Genomic DNA, 15,636 nt, shown 5'->3' with positions numbered 1-15,636 from the left:
GACTGAGCAATTGTTCCAGAGTTAAAAGTATTTTACTCAAAAATAGTTTATTTTGCTCTATTTTGAGTTTAGGGAGTACAATTTGGAGTTGGCATGAGAGCAAAATTACAGAGTAATTGTGTAACAAAGTAACAGAGTTGGTTGTGGCTCTGAACTGAGTAAAATAGTACAAGAGTTAATTTCAAGACACACTAGATAAGGTAAAACTTAAATAAATTACAGATAAATGAAGATGTTATAAAAAGCAGTTTTAGAACTGTTTGAATGTGTGAAAAAACATTACCTTACCCATTGTGGTGAAAAATTTTGATCACTTGATTTGATGGGATTAAGAGTTGGAAGTGGGAAGGTATTCACTCTTCTCATTGAATGGAATGGAAATTTTTACTCTTCTCATTGAATATCCCTTCCCCTGTCGACCCTCTGTCCCAAAACAATAGGACATAATTTTTTTGATGGCCAGTTAATTGTCCAAGTCAATGGAGCAGATTTAAGTTTTTGCGCTTGATACATTCCTAAGACTGAACAGAATTACCTCAAGTGACCAAAATGGTTCATCACAATGGGTAAGGTAATGTTTTTTCATGTCTGTGAAGATTCTCAATCATCCAGGTCATAGTAAACTGTGGGTGGTAGAAAAGGGGCAACTGGACTTGCTTGAAGATTCTTGAAAATGTTTCACCTCTCATCCAAAAGGCTTCCTCAGTTCTGTCTGACTAATAGGGAGTATCAGATATTTATCCTCAGGAACAAACGCAAGAACATTGTCATTCCCTACATTTCTGGTCTATCGGAGAAACTCAGGAGGATCTTCTACAAACACAACATTCTGGTACATTTCAGACCCAGTAACACCCTGAAGCAGAAACTGGTCCACCCTAAGGACAGAATACCCAGACACAAACAGGACAACGTAGTGTATGCAATTCAGCAATATTGGGGAAACAAAGCAACCGCTATAGAGGGCTACCACATGACGTCACCGCGCCGCAAGATTTTGTTAGGCGCCATATTGGAAGACCAAGTACATGCACTCACAATATAAAACAAAGTACGAGCGAGAGTAAAGTGACACGATGGATGATAATTCTGGTTATGTGAGTACATTACCAGCTGCAGAAAGGGCACAGTATGTGGAGAAACTGGCTGTGATTGATGGGTTTGACCCATATGATAAGACTCGGGGCAAGGGAGAATGGAAACATAAGGAGGACCTGACACCAATTCTGCCATCTGTTTGCTACCCAGACATTGTAAACTATTTGTTGTTTACACCCAATGCCTACACTGCTGATGACTTGAAAGCCTACAAAGGGCTACAGGCTTACAATTATGTTGTTAGTGGCTTGGTTCGTGATATTACAGCTGTTATTAAGAATAACCTACACATAGTTATGGCCAAGGTAATCTTGTTGATATCTTTTAATAATATATCTTTTCAGTTGAAAAATTAATACTTTTTGTTACTATTAAGGTATCCATAATTTAGGTTAATTTATCCATTATACATATGTATTTATGATATATGCCTACACAACAACTATGCTTTATTTATATAATAGGAGGGAGAGCAAGCCCCAAACCATCCTAAATTATTATTATTATTAAATTGTAGAAGTCTGGGAGGCTTGCTCCTCATACAGTTATCAACTTGGGACCAATTTAGCATGTTTTAAATCTGAATTTCTTGCGTTTGCTTACCTCAAAGTGTCCACAGATCATGCACAGACTTATCCATTATATCCACAGTTTTTTCCCCAAGTCTCACACAGGTTTCTTTCAAGTCTACTGTTGGGCCAATAAATCATAAATAAACAGCTCAGATTTGTTTGTTTAAGTCGTTTGCCACTCCACTTTATTCTCGTGGGTTCACATACCGCTGCCGTTATTTCCCCCTAATCACGAGTTTGTTGGTCTTCCAATATGGCGCAGGGTCTGTTTACTTCCGGTTTCGGGTGACATCAGTGAAATCCCTCAATAGAGATCTTGCAGTCACGTGACCGGAAAGTACACAGCCGCCATCTTGTCGGTAAAAAACACCGCTGAATACTGCTGCACTCGTGTACATAATGGATCAATTTCAACCAACGGACTACACGGCTCATTTTTCTAATGAACAGATAACTAGATATATGTCTAAAATAAACGATCTACAGATTAGTGACCCTTATGGCTTACCGGACGGAGTTTTCACGACCGGATTTTGAACTGCCAGCGGAATACCCAGACGTGTATAATTACCTCATTAACTTTCCCTCGCTGTTCAGTGGTGAAGCACTGCGTGCTTATAAATCTCTGGACAGTTATCTTTACAGAAATTCAGGATTTGTCAGCGACTCAGATGTGGCATCTTGTAAACAAGAATCCTCATTGGATGGGTAAGTCACTGAAGTATCTAGTATAGCACTGACCAGCCGATTATAGAATAAGGTAATTCCAGCTGTAATTCCAAATCGTCCGTCTTGTTTACCATGGATCTGGCGTTGGAGAGATAGAGGCTTGGCAGTGGAGGTTTGAGTGGCTGTTTTCTGAGCTTAGTCAACAGGCCGGCTCTGCAGCCTCGCTTTTGCTTCTGCTCCCGACGCCGCCTCCTTCGCTTTGCTTCGGATAACAATCCACGGAGACCCCGCTGGTCTCGCTATCTCGTCCGGAATGTTGTGCATGCGATGGAAATCACTACAAACCGTCATTTTCTGCTGGAAACCAATGTCCAGTAAGTCCATACGGTTGTAGTGGATATTGAAGTCCGGTACAGACGAACAACACGCAAAAATACACACAAAAAACATAAAAAACGTGCACAGGTAGGGAGAGCTTGTAGCCGCAGCCGTTCTAGTAGAATTGTATATAGTAGGGTTTTCCAGAAGAAAAGGTAGAAGTAAAAGCAGAAGTAGAACCAGAAGTAGAAGGCGGAAATATGGCGTTTGACAGACAAGATGGCGTCTGTTACAATCTGGATCGGCTGTGACGTCACATGCAAGTGCTCCATACAGGCGCTTGCTCAACACAGGAGAGCCAGCTCCTCAGGCCAGGACTCGGCTGTCTACATTCATCTTAACAAGAGAGGATCGTTGGTATGAGCGAGGAGTTAAAGAAGCCATTTTTGTCAACTTGGAACGGCCATCACTGAACAGAGGTGGGAGTCTAAGACATCATTTATCAACCATCTACAATGCGGTCTTGGGCACTCTTCCCAGACGGCTGGGTGTACGCCAGGACCCAGCTGTTTTCGGTGACTCACAGGAGGACAGAGAGAGTCAGCTTTCCATTGATCACCCTAACGGGGAATCCTTTGCTCACCCTAATGACTCGCCGTTCACACCCAGCCTCCAGTGACCCACATCAACATGATGCCTCAACGACACCTTAGATGAGCTTGTCATCAGAATTCTGATTCTGATCCATGAGAGGATAAATATCTGATACTCCCTATTAGTCAGACAGAACTGAGGAAGCCTTTTGGATGAGAGGTGAAACGTTTTCAAGAATCTTCAAGCAAGTCCAGCTGCCCCTTTTCTACCACCCACAGTAATGTTTTTTCACACATTCCAACACAGTTCTAAAACTGCTTTTTACAACATCTTCATTTATCTGTTATTTTTAAAGTGCAATCATGATCTAGATAGTACATAGATATTATTGTAGCTGAACTTGTCCTGAATACAAAAAAGTCATATGATTTTGAAAATACTGCTTGAATTTGTTGAAACGGACAACAAGATCAGAGCATGCCAAAATCATTAGTGCCAGAAAATACCCTCAGACCCCAGAGGGTTAAAATATCCCAACAAATCGACAATGTCACTTACAAGCTCGACCTCCCCCAGCACTGCCACCTCTCACCCACATTTCATGTATCCTGTTTGAAACCCACCATGCCAGGTCCTCTGACTGACAAGCCAACCAGCACCACCTCCTTGCCAGCACCTCTCATTCTGGATGGGCAATCAGCCTACATTGTCCATAGTGTCCTTAATTCTTGCCACAGAAAATGTACAGTGGAATATCTTGCAGAAGACCAACAGACAAGCCAGCTCCTTGCCACAGGAGCCATCCAAGGAACAGAACTGCTCTTGGAGTGAGCTCATGGGGGGGGGGGGGTGTCTATCATGTCAGCTCATGCCCAAAACTCCACCTCCCATAATGCACAGTAGTCTTACTACATGGCCACCGCGCACCATGCAGAATCTCCGGAGTATGAAGTTCTCACCTGGTTACCTCCGCCAAGGAGGTTATGTTTTCGGTAGCGTTGGTTTGTTTGTTTGTTGGTTGGTTTGTCTGTTAGCAGCATTACGGAAAAAGTAATGAACGGATTGCTCTGAAATTTTTTCCAGAGGTGTGACTGGGCACAAGTAACAATCCATTAAATTTTGGTGGTGATCCGGATCACCTTCTGGATCCTGGATTTTTTTCAAAGATTAATTTTTTCCCCATTGAAATGAATGGGCACGCAACGCAAAAAACAGATTTTTCCTTCTGTAGGCCAAACTGTACGGTATAAAGTCATGAAACTTGGTACACTGATAGAGGAGTGGAACCTAATTGATTTCATCAAGTTTCATGTTGGTACGTCTCACGATCTAGCTCCACCAACTGATCACCGTCTTACATGCGTTCATGCACGTAACTTTTGATCCATAAGTCTGATTTTCATAAGTCTGGTGCTGTTGGAATCCTTGGAGCTAGACGATTCCAATGCACCCTATGACGTCATTCTCCGCCTTATTAGATTTTCCGCCATTTTGAATTTTGTCCAAAGTGAAGGTAGAGTGACCTTGGCCGCATGTTTTGTCCAATCATCACGAAACTAGGCACACATGATCTCTAGTCCATGACTAATGAATGATATTCGTTTCACTCTCATACGTCAAAGTGGTCGCCCGTGGCAGCCAATCAAAATCGATGGCAAAGCTACCAAACAGGAAGTGAGCTCATATCACGGAAACGCTTTGACGTATCAAGACGATATTTAGTGGCATGACTTTGGACACTATCCAAACTACCCTCATCAAATATGGTGTCATTTGGTCACTAGGGGGCGTCACAATTAGCAAAAACGTATTTTGGCTCATATCTCAGAAACGCTTTGACGTATCAAGACCATATTTGTTGTGATGACTTTCAGCACCAGTTCATGTACCGTCATCAAATTTGGTGTCATTTGGCCACTAGGGGGCGCCACAATAAGCAAAAACATGTTTTGGGTCATATCTCTTTTTACGGATTTAGAATTACATCTACATTTTCATGTTAGTGATGCTCTGGGATGTCCCTGTAAAGAACCTTGCCAGCCTGTCATCTCCGTATGAGAATCCACCTTGTGTCTTGGCCAAACTTTCGCGTGTTGACACAAAACTTGTCGTGTGGGCGTGCGGTCGCCTCTCTTGCCGGGTCGCCAAGGCGGTGCACCTGAACAAGCACACTTTCGCATTTTCTCCGGAAATGCATTCTAGTTATTATTATTACCTCCGCCAAGGAGGTTATGTTTTTGGTTGCGTTGGTTTGTTGGTTGGCTTGTCTGTTAGCAACATTACGGAAAAAGTAATGAACGGATTGCTCTGAAATTTTTTCCAGAGGTGTGACTGGGCACAAGTAACAATCCATTAAATTTTGGCGGTGATCCGGATCACCGTCTGGATCCCGGAATTTTTTAAATGGTTCTTGGCGGAGGTCTGCGCTCTCTGAGTGCTTTTATAATTTCATGTTGTTTTCTGGATTTTGACTTATGTTTGCATTTTGCCTTTAGTTTCTGCCAGTACCAGTCTGTCTGTACACTGCATGACCACTGCTTGTCTACTGTTTCTGATTTTGCCTGACAATTTAGATTTGTTTACCAGCCTGTTGTCATTAAAACTTCATCTGCAATTCATCCTATTGTTGCCTGCATTCCTAACACTTCGGGCCCTCAGGTGGCACTGCATTAAAAACAGACATGATTCTGTAATGGAAATTGCTGCATGTTCTCAGGAACACTTCACAAACGATTGCCTGTGAAAACAGTTCATCAATGCATCCAAAATGCATGTTAAATCCATATTATATACACACACACACACACACATACACACATACACACACACACCATATCCAGAAACACAGCTGCTTTCTCTGGGCCTGAGCTCATTGGCATGGGTAGCTTGCACATCTGAGAATGCACCATTAATGCTGAATGATGTATACAAATTTTGGAGCAAATTCTGCCATCCAAATTACATCTTTTTCAGGGAAGGCCTTGTTTATTTCAGCAACACACTGCAAAACCGCATTCTGCACGTATTACAACTGCATGGCTCCGTCGTAAAAGAGTCCAGGTGTTAAAATGGCCTGTCTGCTGTCCAGACCTAGCCTAGTAAACTAGACCCACCCGCCTAGCGGCCAAAAATATTTTTTACCTGCGAGTGGGTCTAGCCTCGCACCATATCAACAAAAACACCCCGGGCATCAAATCGTGCCCGCCAATCACAACGCAAGGTTTTTGTTTGGATTCTTTGGGCGGGCTTTTGCAGGAGTGACGACAAAGCTGCGTGATGCTGGAGAAAGCACAACAGGAAAGATGGCTACGGCTAGTGAACAGCACGCGTTTGACTCCGCTTTGGAATAAGTTTTAGAAGAATTAGACTTGGAATTTTCGTTGAAACATGAGCAGGAAGAGGCTCTCCGCTCATTCCTTTTCAAGAAGGATGTTTTCGCTGTTTTGCCGACCGGCTATGGCAAAAGTCTGATCTACCAGCTAGCTCCACTGGTAGCCAAAAGGATGGGGCTAGTTTGTGCAGTACGAAGAATTAATAAACAGCTTTGAAACATTACTTTTTGATTGTTTCTTATTTTCCCGTTATTTTAAATTTAAGGGAAATTATTTCACCAAACACCACTAAATAAAAATAAAAACTCTCAAAAACAGTTTAAGCAAACCCTTGAAAAACACTTGAAAAAAATAAGAGTGTATTTTAAGTATGTGGTACAGACTCCAAACTTGTGGTCATTATCTCCAAACTTCTTAATATCTAGAACCTGTTTATTAATTAATACGCATTTTGAAAAATTATTTATTTCAAGGTCTCCCCCACTGCTTTCTGTCACTCTGACTACGTCACAGTCACTGTTGCGCTGATTGGTCAGAGCGTTGGCCTATAGACCCCTTTCACATGACGTCACCGCGCCGCGAGATTTTGTTAGGCGCCATATTGGAAGACCAAGTACATGCACTCACAATATAAAACAAAGTACGAGCGAGAGTAAAGTGACACGATGGATGATAATTCGGGTTATGTGAGTACATTACCAGTTGCAGAAAGGGCACGGTCTGTGGAGAAACTGGCTGTGATTGATGGGTTTGACCCATATGATAAGACTCAGAAAAAATTATGTGAATCCAAGCACACAGTTTAACGCAAAAGTTCATTTATATCCCGACCTTGTCAGCTGTCAGATTTATGTTAATGGACCCGGTAAGCTGGTAAATAATATATTTTTTTTTTCTTTACCAAATTCTAACAGAAAACGAGAGCGCCCGAAAGGGAAAACCGAGCCGAGCCGCCTCACGGCTGTAATGCAAATTGCTTTCCTCCTCAGTATACAAGTGCACTTCCATGGCAGGGATAAAGAAACTGCATTCTGCCGCCTATGTAGTCCCCTATTTAAACAAATAGGAGTCATTCAGGATTCAGCCATGTTTTTGCTCCGTGCTTTTACTCGACCAAAGTTATACAGTATTATGAGCTTTAAATTGCATAAATAAAACCATTTGGTGAAACTTTGAAGAAGAGATTGTACTGGTTTAAAGTTTTTACCAAACGTTTTCATGTCGACTCCAATTAATACACTAGTAGAATCGATGACTAGTTTAGTAGGCCAAAACTTTTTTCAATTTTTGACTGTACCAGCCTGAAAAAACTTGCGACAGTCAAATGGAAAAAAGCAAGCTGGTCATGTTGTACTGGACTAATCTATGACTGATGAGTATAGTAAGTGATACTAGTACTGATACAATAAAACAGACGACTGTAATCTGGTAGGCAGCACGATTTATATTATTTCTCCGTGTCAGATACATAAGGAGGACCGGACACCAATTCTGCCATCTGTTTGCTACCCAGACATTGTAAACTATTTTTTGTTTACACCCAGTGCCTACACTGCTGATGACTTGAAAGCCTACAAAGGGCTACAGGCTTACAATTATGTTGTTAGTGGCTTGGTTCGTGATATTACAGCTGTTATTAAGAATAACCTACACATAGTTATTATTATTAAATTGTAGAAGTCTGGGAGGCTTGCTCCTCATTCAGTTATCAACTCGGGGCCAATTTAGCATGTTTTAAATCTGAATTTCTTGCGTTTGCTTACCTCAAAGTGTCCGCAGATCATGCACAGACTTATCCATTATATCCACAGTTTTTTGCCAAGTCTCACACAGGTTTCTTTCAAGTCTACTGTTGGGCCAATAAATCATAAATAAAACAGCTCAGATTTGTTTGTTTAAGTCGTTTGCCACTCCACTTTATTATCGTGGGTTCACATACCGCTGCCGTTATCACAAGTTTGTTGGTCTTCCAAAATGGCGCAGGGTCTGTTTACTTCCGGTTTCGGGTGACGTCAGTGAAAGGGGTCTATACGCACAGAGACAGTTTGAAAGACAGCGGGTTGTTCCACCCCCACCCTTCGGAAATGTCTACAAGCGAGGCCAGACTAAATATTCACATTTAGTCTGGCTTGCCAGGCTAGTCCAGACCTGTCTCCCATTGAAAACATTTGGTGCATTATGAAGCATAAAATATGACAAATGAGATCCTGAACTGTTGACTAACTGAAATTGTATATCAGGCAAGAATGGGGCAACATTTCAATTTCAAAACTATAGTAATTGGTCTCCTCAGTTCCAAAATATTAAGTGTTGTTAAAAATAGAGGTGATGCAACACAGTGGTAAACACATATCTGTCCCAACATTTTGAAATATGTTGCTGGTATCAAATTCAAAAAGGAGCATAGATTTTTCAAAAAATATGACAGTTTCAATATTTGATATGATGTCTATATATTATTTTCAATGAAATACAGTGTATCCATGATTTGCAAATTGTTGCATCCTGTTTTTATTTATGTTCAACACAGCATCCCAACTTGGAAATTTGGAATTGGGGTTATATAAATAACTAGTTTAAAATATATTGTATATCACATCCATCATTTATTTTTTCCTTTTTGTCAAGTGGTTCAAATCTCTAGAACACATGGCATACATTTCTGCAGCATTACAGCCTGGCAAGGATTTAAGGAGGGGTGCCCCCCCATCCAAAAAAAAAAAAAAGTTTTCGTACATGGCTACTTGGAATTGCGACTTGATTATATTGCAGATAGAGATATGCCTGCTGTTTTTTAATTAATAAAGGTTTTTAAAAAAAAATAAATTATGTGAGCTGAAGAGTTTATGGTATAAATCTTTATTTAATAGTAGGTCCTACCTTTGTTTTTTTTTCACTCATGACACGAATGCAGTGAAAAGCAAGCTGGGCGAGTCCTGTTGGATTTTAACAGGGCGCTGGAACTTTGTGCATCTACATAATAACATACTGTATTCCCAAACTGAACTGTAGACTCCATGTAAAGGGTGTGAACCCTCCTTTTATGTTTATGGTATCGTTAACACATATCACAAGCCAAAATGATAAGATGCTGCAGCAGGGTTACTGCATACACACATGTGTTGGCTGTCTGGCTACTGCTCATATTCATTAATTATCCCTGTACTTATTATACCCTGCGTATGTCCATGGTATACATGCCGTTTTGGGGGTAAGCCTCACTTTGATTTTTATGACAGTGGCTGGATAGGTCTGTGAGAGATGTTGATTTTTGCAACGGCTCTGAAGATTATGCTTGAAAGCCCCTGAGTCTTGGGAACTAAGACTTATTATAAAACAAAAAATAATAATAATAAATAAAAATATATAAAAAGTGTTTTGAATTTGAATTATAGAACATGTTCACATGCAACTCAGACAATCATTGTATAGTTAACTCAGTCTATTATGGCCCTTTTCCACTACCCTTTTTCAGCTCACTTCAGCTCACTTCAGCCCGACACGGCTCGCGTTTCGACTACCTCAGAGCAGCACGACTCAGCTCGCTTCAGCCCTACTCAGCACCCAAAACTCGCACGGTTTTGGAGTAGGGCTGAAGCGAGCCAAACCGAGCCGAGTGGGGCTAGGGGCGTGAGGAGACACTCCCCTGTGCACTGATTGGTGAGGAGGAGTGTCCTCACACGCCCACACACGCCCCGCGAGCACGCTGGGATCTGTAAACACCGTAAACCCGGAAGAAGAATTACGAGAATTTCTGAAGCCTTATGCGCCTCACCTCATCTATACGCTCTTGCCAGTATCTGTTGGCGTTGTCGGTGACAACAAGCCACAGCACCAAGACCAGCAACACTAACGACTCCATGTCCTCCATGTTTATTGTTTACTATCCGGGTCGTGAGACTACCGCTTAAAAGGTCATTGATGTCACTGTTTGCGCCGCCTAACGACATCACCTGACGTCCACCCACTTTCGCTAACTCCACCCAATGTGTCCACCCACTTCCAGCCAGCACGGTTCAGCGCGGTTGTAGTCGAAATGCAACTCCATCAGCCCCACTCAGCTCGACTCAGCCCAACTCAGCACGGCACGGCTCAGCCCAACTCAGCCGCGTTGGTAGTGGAAAAGCGGCATTAGACTCAAGAGCTCAGACTGCAGTTACTGACTTTGTGTTATAGACATGCAACTCTTGCAGTCTTTGTTTATAGTTATCTTGGTATTAAGCTCTGTCTTAAGTGGCCACTTACATTACCTCAGTTTTCCTGGGTATATTCACTGTCTTATATGTACATTGAATGTCCTGAGCAGGTACTCAGATTGCAGTTGCTGAAATAGTAATAATTTATTGATATAAGGTATTTTGTGGCCAGTGTATTACATTGTAGTGTGTCATGTGGTAATGCATTATTACCTCCGCCAAGGAGGTTATGTTTTCAGTTGCATTGGTTTGTTTGTTGGTTTGTCTGTTAGCAACATTACGGAAAAAGTTATGAACGGATTGCTCTGAAATTTTTTCCAGAGGTGTGACTGGGCACAAGTAACAATCCATTAAATTTTGGCGGTGATCTGGATCCCAGAATTTTTTAAAGGATTCTTGGCGGAGGTCTGCGCTCTTCGAGTGCTTTTCTAGTATGACAATGCAACATTCATAAATATTACCATATATCAGTTTTAATTATGTTCTACACATATTATACCTGCAACTCTGACAATATAATTTTCAGTGACTCATAAAATGGTTTTGAAAGTTCCTACTTTTAAAACATATTTTTGATATAATCATTTTCTTTAAGAGATTTAATTTACAACATGTCTCTGACAGCTCAAAACAAGAGATTTTATTTACAGCACGTTTCTGCACCTCCGGGCATTTAAAAACTGCAGAGCTTCCGGAGGCCTGACCCCCGGCCTGACTGGTTTGACACCACCCTTCCCATTTTCCTGGAACCGCCACGACAGCTCTGTCCTTTGGCTCAATTTGTGTCTCACAGATTAGATATCAGTTTAGCAGCTCACACGTACACAGAAATGCAGCCAACAACCCAAATATATGATATTTCTGGTTCACTTCCTGCAGCTGGTTCGATTCAGGGTACCTTCACTTTCACACTGCAAACAAACTGATCTAGAGTTCACTTGGAAAAGGACTGTAAACACTTTGCACAGACAATTAATTTTTGCTCTGCATCTGACTGTGATTGCTGTGTTCTCGCCTGCCTACAACCTGCACCAAGGTTAAATTCAAATGACCTAAACTCTGCATACATCAATGCACCCAAAATATAAACAAGTAGTATTGCTCACCAGGAAACAATGGCTTCCCCTGGACTTGCCAGAGCAGGCAAGACAAGATAAGCATGATAGCTTTAATTATGCTGTCCTTATACATCATTTCTCAGACATCTGTCGCATTTGACAGCCAGCCAGGAAAAAGGTTTTCAAGTCTTCGGTCTTCTCCTAAAAATAAAAAAATTTAAAAAAGAAGACAAGATAATTAGACATGTGATCCTGAAAGACATTTCATATTACTGCTGACATCCTCTTACTTAAAGATCCTCTAGCCTGCTGGTCTACGTTTATAATAAACGTGTAATGAAGTATGCAACCTTATGAATATTCTAAATGTCAGTGCAAATGTTTAAAACTTCATCTCCTGAAATGTCCCATGATTTTCATTTATATTGTAATAGTTAGCTTGTTTTATTAAAGGTCAGGGAGGCAGTAAACTCCCAGAACCCTGGAGCTTGGGCTGAAAAATGTTGAAAGAAGTGACAAAAAAATTACAACCCCAATTCCAAAAAAGTTGGGACGTTGTGTAAGCTGTAAATAAAAACAGAATGCGATAATTTGCAAATCATGGAAATCCTTTATTTCACTGAAAATAGTACAAAGACAACATATCAGATGTTGGAACTGAGAAATGTTATTGTTTTTTGAAAAATATATGCTCATTTTGAATTTAATACCAGCAACACATTTCAAAAAAATTGGGACAGGGGCATGTTTACCACTGTGTTGCATCACCTCTACTTTTAACAACACTCTGTAAACTTTTGGGAACTGAGGAGCTGTAGTTTTGAAAGACAAATGTCCCATTCTTGCCTGATATACAGTTTCAGTTGCTCAAGTTTGGGGTCTCCTTTGTCGTATTTTGCACTTCATATTGTGCCAAATGTTTTAAATGGGAGACAGAGCTGGACCGCAGGCAGGCCAGTTTAGCACCTGGACTCTTTTACTACGGAGCCATGCAGTTTTAATATGTGCAGAAAACAGTTTGGCATTGTCTTGCTGAAAGAAGGGAGGCCTTCCCCGAAAAAGATTTTGTCTGAATGGCAGCATATTGCTTTGAAACATGTATATATCATTCAGCATTAATGAAACCTTCCCAGATGTACAAGCTACCCATGTCATGTGCACTAATGTACCTTCATACTATCACAGATGCTGGCTTTTGAACTGTGCACTGATAACAAGCCAGATGGTCCCTCTCCTCTTTAGCCTGGAGGACATGATGTCTAGGATTTCTAAAAATAATTTCTAATTTTGATTCATCAGACCTTGGGACAATTTTCCACTTCGCCTCAGTCCATCATAAAAGAGCTTGGGCCCAGAGAAGGTGGCAGTGTTTCTGGATATTGTGTATATATGGTTTTAACTTGCATTTGTGGATGCAGTAATGAACGGTTTTCACAGACGATGGTTTTCTGAAGTGTTCCTGAGCCCATACAGTGATTTCCACTACAGACACGTCTGCTTTTAATACAGTGTCACCTGAGGGGCTGAAGATCACAGTCATCCAATGTCAGTTTTCAGCCTTGTTTCTTGCATACAGAGATTTCTCCAGATTCTCTCAACCTTTCAATGATATTATGTACATACCATAGATGATGTGATCCCCAAATTCTTTGCAATTTTACATTGAGGAATGTTATTCTTAAATTGTTGCACTGTTTGCCCATGCAGTCTTTCACAGAGTGGTGAACCTCTCCCCATCTTTACTTCTGAGAGACTGAGTCTCTCTGAGATGCACTTTTTATACCCAATCATGTTACTGACCTGTTGCCAGTTAACCAAATTAGGTTTTTTTTTTTAGCATTACACAATTTTGTCAGTCTTTTGTTGCCCTGTCCCAACTTTTTTGAAATGTGTTGCTGACATCAAATTCAAAATGAGCATATATTTTTAAAGAAACAACATTTCTCAGTTTCAACATTTGATATATTGTCTTTATACTACAAGTATTTTCAATGAAATGTAGGTTTTCCATGTCTTTCAAATCTTCACATTCTGTTATTATTTATGTTTTACACAGTGTCCCAACTTTTTTGGAATCGGGGTTGTAGTAAGAAATAAAAGTAATGAGAAATGATAATTGGCAAAGGGAAGATTTGAAGGGGGAAAACTTTTATTGCATACCAATTCAACCAACTTCATAATGAAACAAGGACCATGTGAGACCCCTTTAAAAAGAGCATTTTATATCAGAAAGTGACAGGGGGAAAATCAGGGAAAGAAAATAAGGACTGAAGAAGAAAATAACATTTTTCTACCTTACAGAAAAATAATGCAAGGTTACACAAAAGCAAAAACAATATTAAAATCAAGCTGCCTCTTCTTTTGGCTACTCCCGATTAGGGGTCGCCACAGTGGATCTTTCGTCTCCATTGCTCTCTGTCTTCCACATCCTTCTCTACCACACCTGCCACTTTCATGTCCTCGCTCACCACATCCACGTATCTCCTCTTTGGCCTTCCTCATTTCCATGTGCCTGGCAGCTCCATCCTCAACATTCTCCTTCCAACATGCTCTGCATCTCTTCTCGGGATGTGCCCATACCATCTCAGTCTCATCTCTCTTAGCTTAATTCCCAAGCTCTCCACATGTGCTGTCCCTCTGATGTGCTCATTCCTTATCCTGTCCAACCTTGTCACACCCATCGCAAACCTTAACATCCTTAACTCTGCCACCTCCTGTCTCTTCATTAAGGGTACAGTCTCCAATCCATACATCATAGCTGATCTCACTACTGTCTTATACATCTTACCTTTCACTTTTGCTGGGACTTTCCTATATCAAATGACTCCCAAAATCCTTCCCCAACTGCTCCACCCTGCCTGCACTCTCTTTCTCACCTCACTATCGCAGCCCCCATTTTCCTGCACAGTTGACCCCAGGTACTTGAATTCACCAACTCTCTTTATGTCTACTTCTTGCATCTTCACTACACTCTCATCCCCATTCTCATTAATGCACATGTTTTGCTACTGCCCACCTTCATTCCTCTTCGATCCAATGCATACCTCCATCTCTCCAAACCCAACTCAACCTCCTTTCTACTTTCACTACATATCACAATATCATCCACAAACATCATGTTCCATGGTGACTCTTGCCTCACTTCATCCGTCAAGCTATCCATCACTATGGCAAACAAGAAAGGACTCAAAGCAGATCCTTGATGAAGTCCCACCTTCACCTTGAACCATTCAGTCATTCCAACTGCACACCTCACTGCTGTTTCACTGTTCTCATACATGTCTTGGACCACTCTAATATACTTCTCATTCACTCCACACTTTCTCATACAATACCATAACTCATCTCTCGGCACTCTATCGTATGCCTTCTCCAGGTGTACAAACACACAATGTAGCTTTCTCTGGCCTTCCCTGTACTTTTCCATTAACATTCTTAAAGCAAAAATTGCATATGATGTGCTCTTCCTTGGCATAAACCCATACTGCTGTTCACAGATTGCTACCTCTCTTCTCAATCTCACCTCCAATACCCTTTCCCATAACTTCATGGTGTGGCTCATCAATTTTATCCCTGTAATTACTGCAGCTATCTCCCTTATTCTTGTATATTGGGACGAGCACACTCTCCATTCATTCAGCATTTTCTCATTCTCTAAGATCTTATTAAACAATCTCATTAGGAACTCCACAGCCGTCTCACCCAAACATCTCCAAGCCTCAGTTGGGATACCATCTGGTCCGACTGCTTTCCCAGTCTTCATTCTTTTCATGGCTGCCCTCACCTCATCCTTACTAAC

General features: G+C 41.2%; 1 protein-coding gene across 1 annotated transcript in view; it reads right to left on the bottom strand.

Moving 5' to 3' along the window:
* alpl (alkaline phosphatase, biomineralization associated) overlaps window positions 1-15,636 on the bottom strand; it is a 177,633-nt gene that overhangs the window by 89,013 nt on the left and 72,984 nt on the right. Inside the window, exon 2 of the mRNA XM_060909801.1 lies at window positions 11,886-12,038. Within this exon, the coding sequence (XP_060765784.1) occupies window positions 11,886-11,973 (88 nt within the window). The 5' untranslated portion in view covers window positions 11,974-12,038. The remainder of the gene's footprint in view (window positions 1-11,885; window positions 12,039-15,636) is intronic.

Source organism: Neoarius graeffei, chromosome 26 (assembly GCF_027579695.1).
Source record: "Neoarius graeffei isolate fNeoGra1 chromosome 26, fNeoGra1.pri, whole genome shotgun sequence".
Taxonomy (NCBI): Eukaryota; Metazoa; Chordata; class Actinopteri; order Siluriformes; family Ariidae; genus Neoarius; species Neoarius graeffei.
Note: the sequence above shows the minus strand (reverse complement) of the source record. Positions and strands in the feature narration are given on the sequence as shown.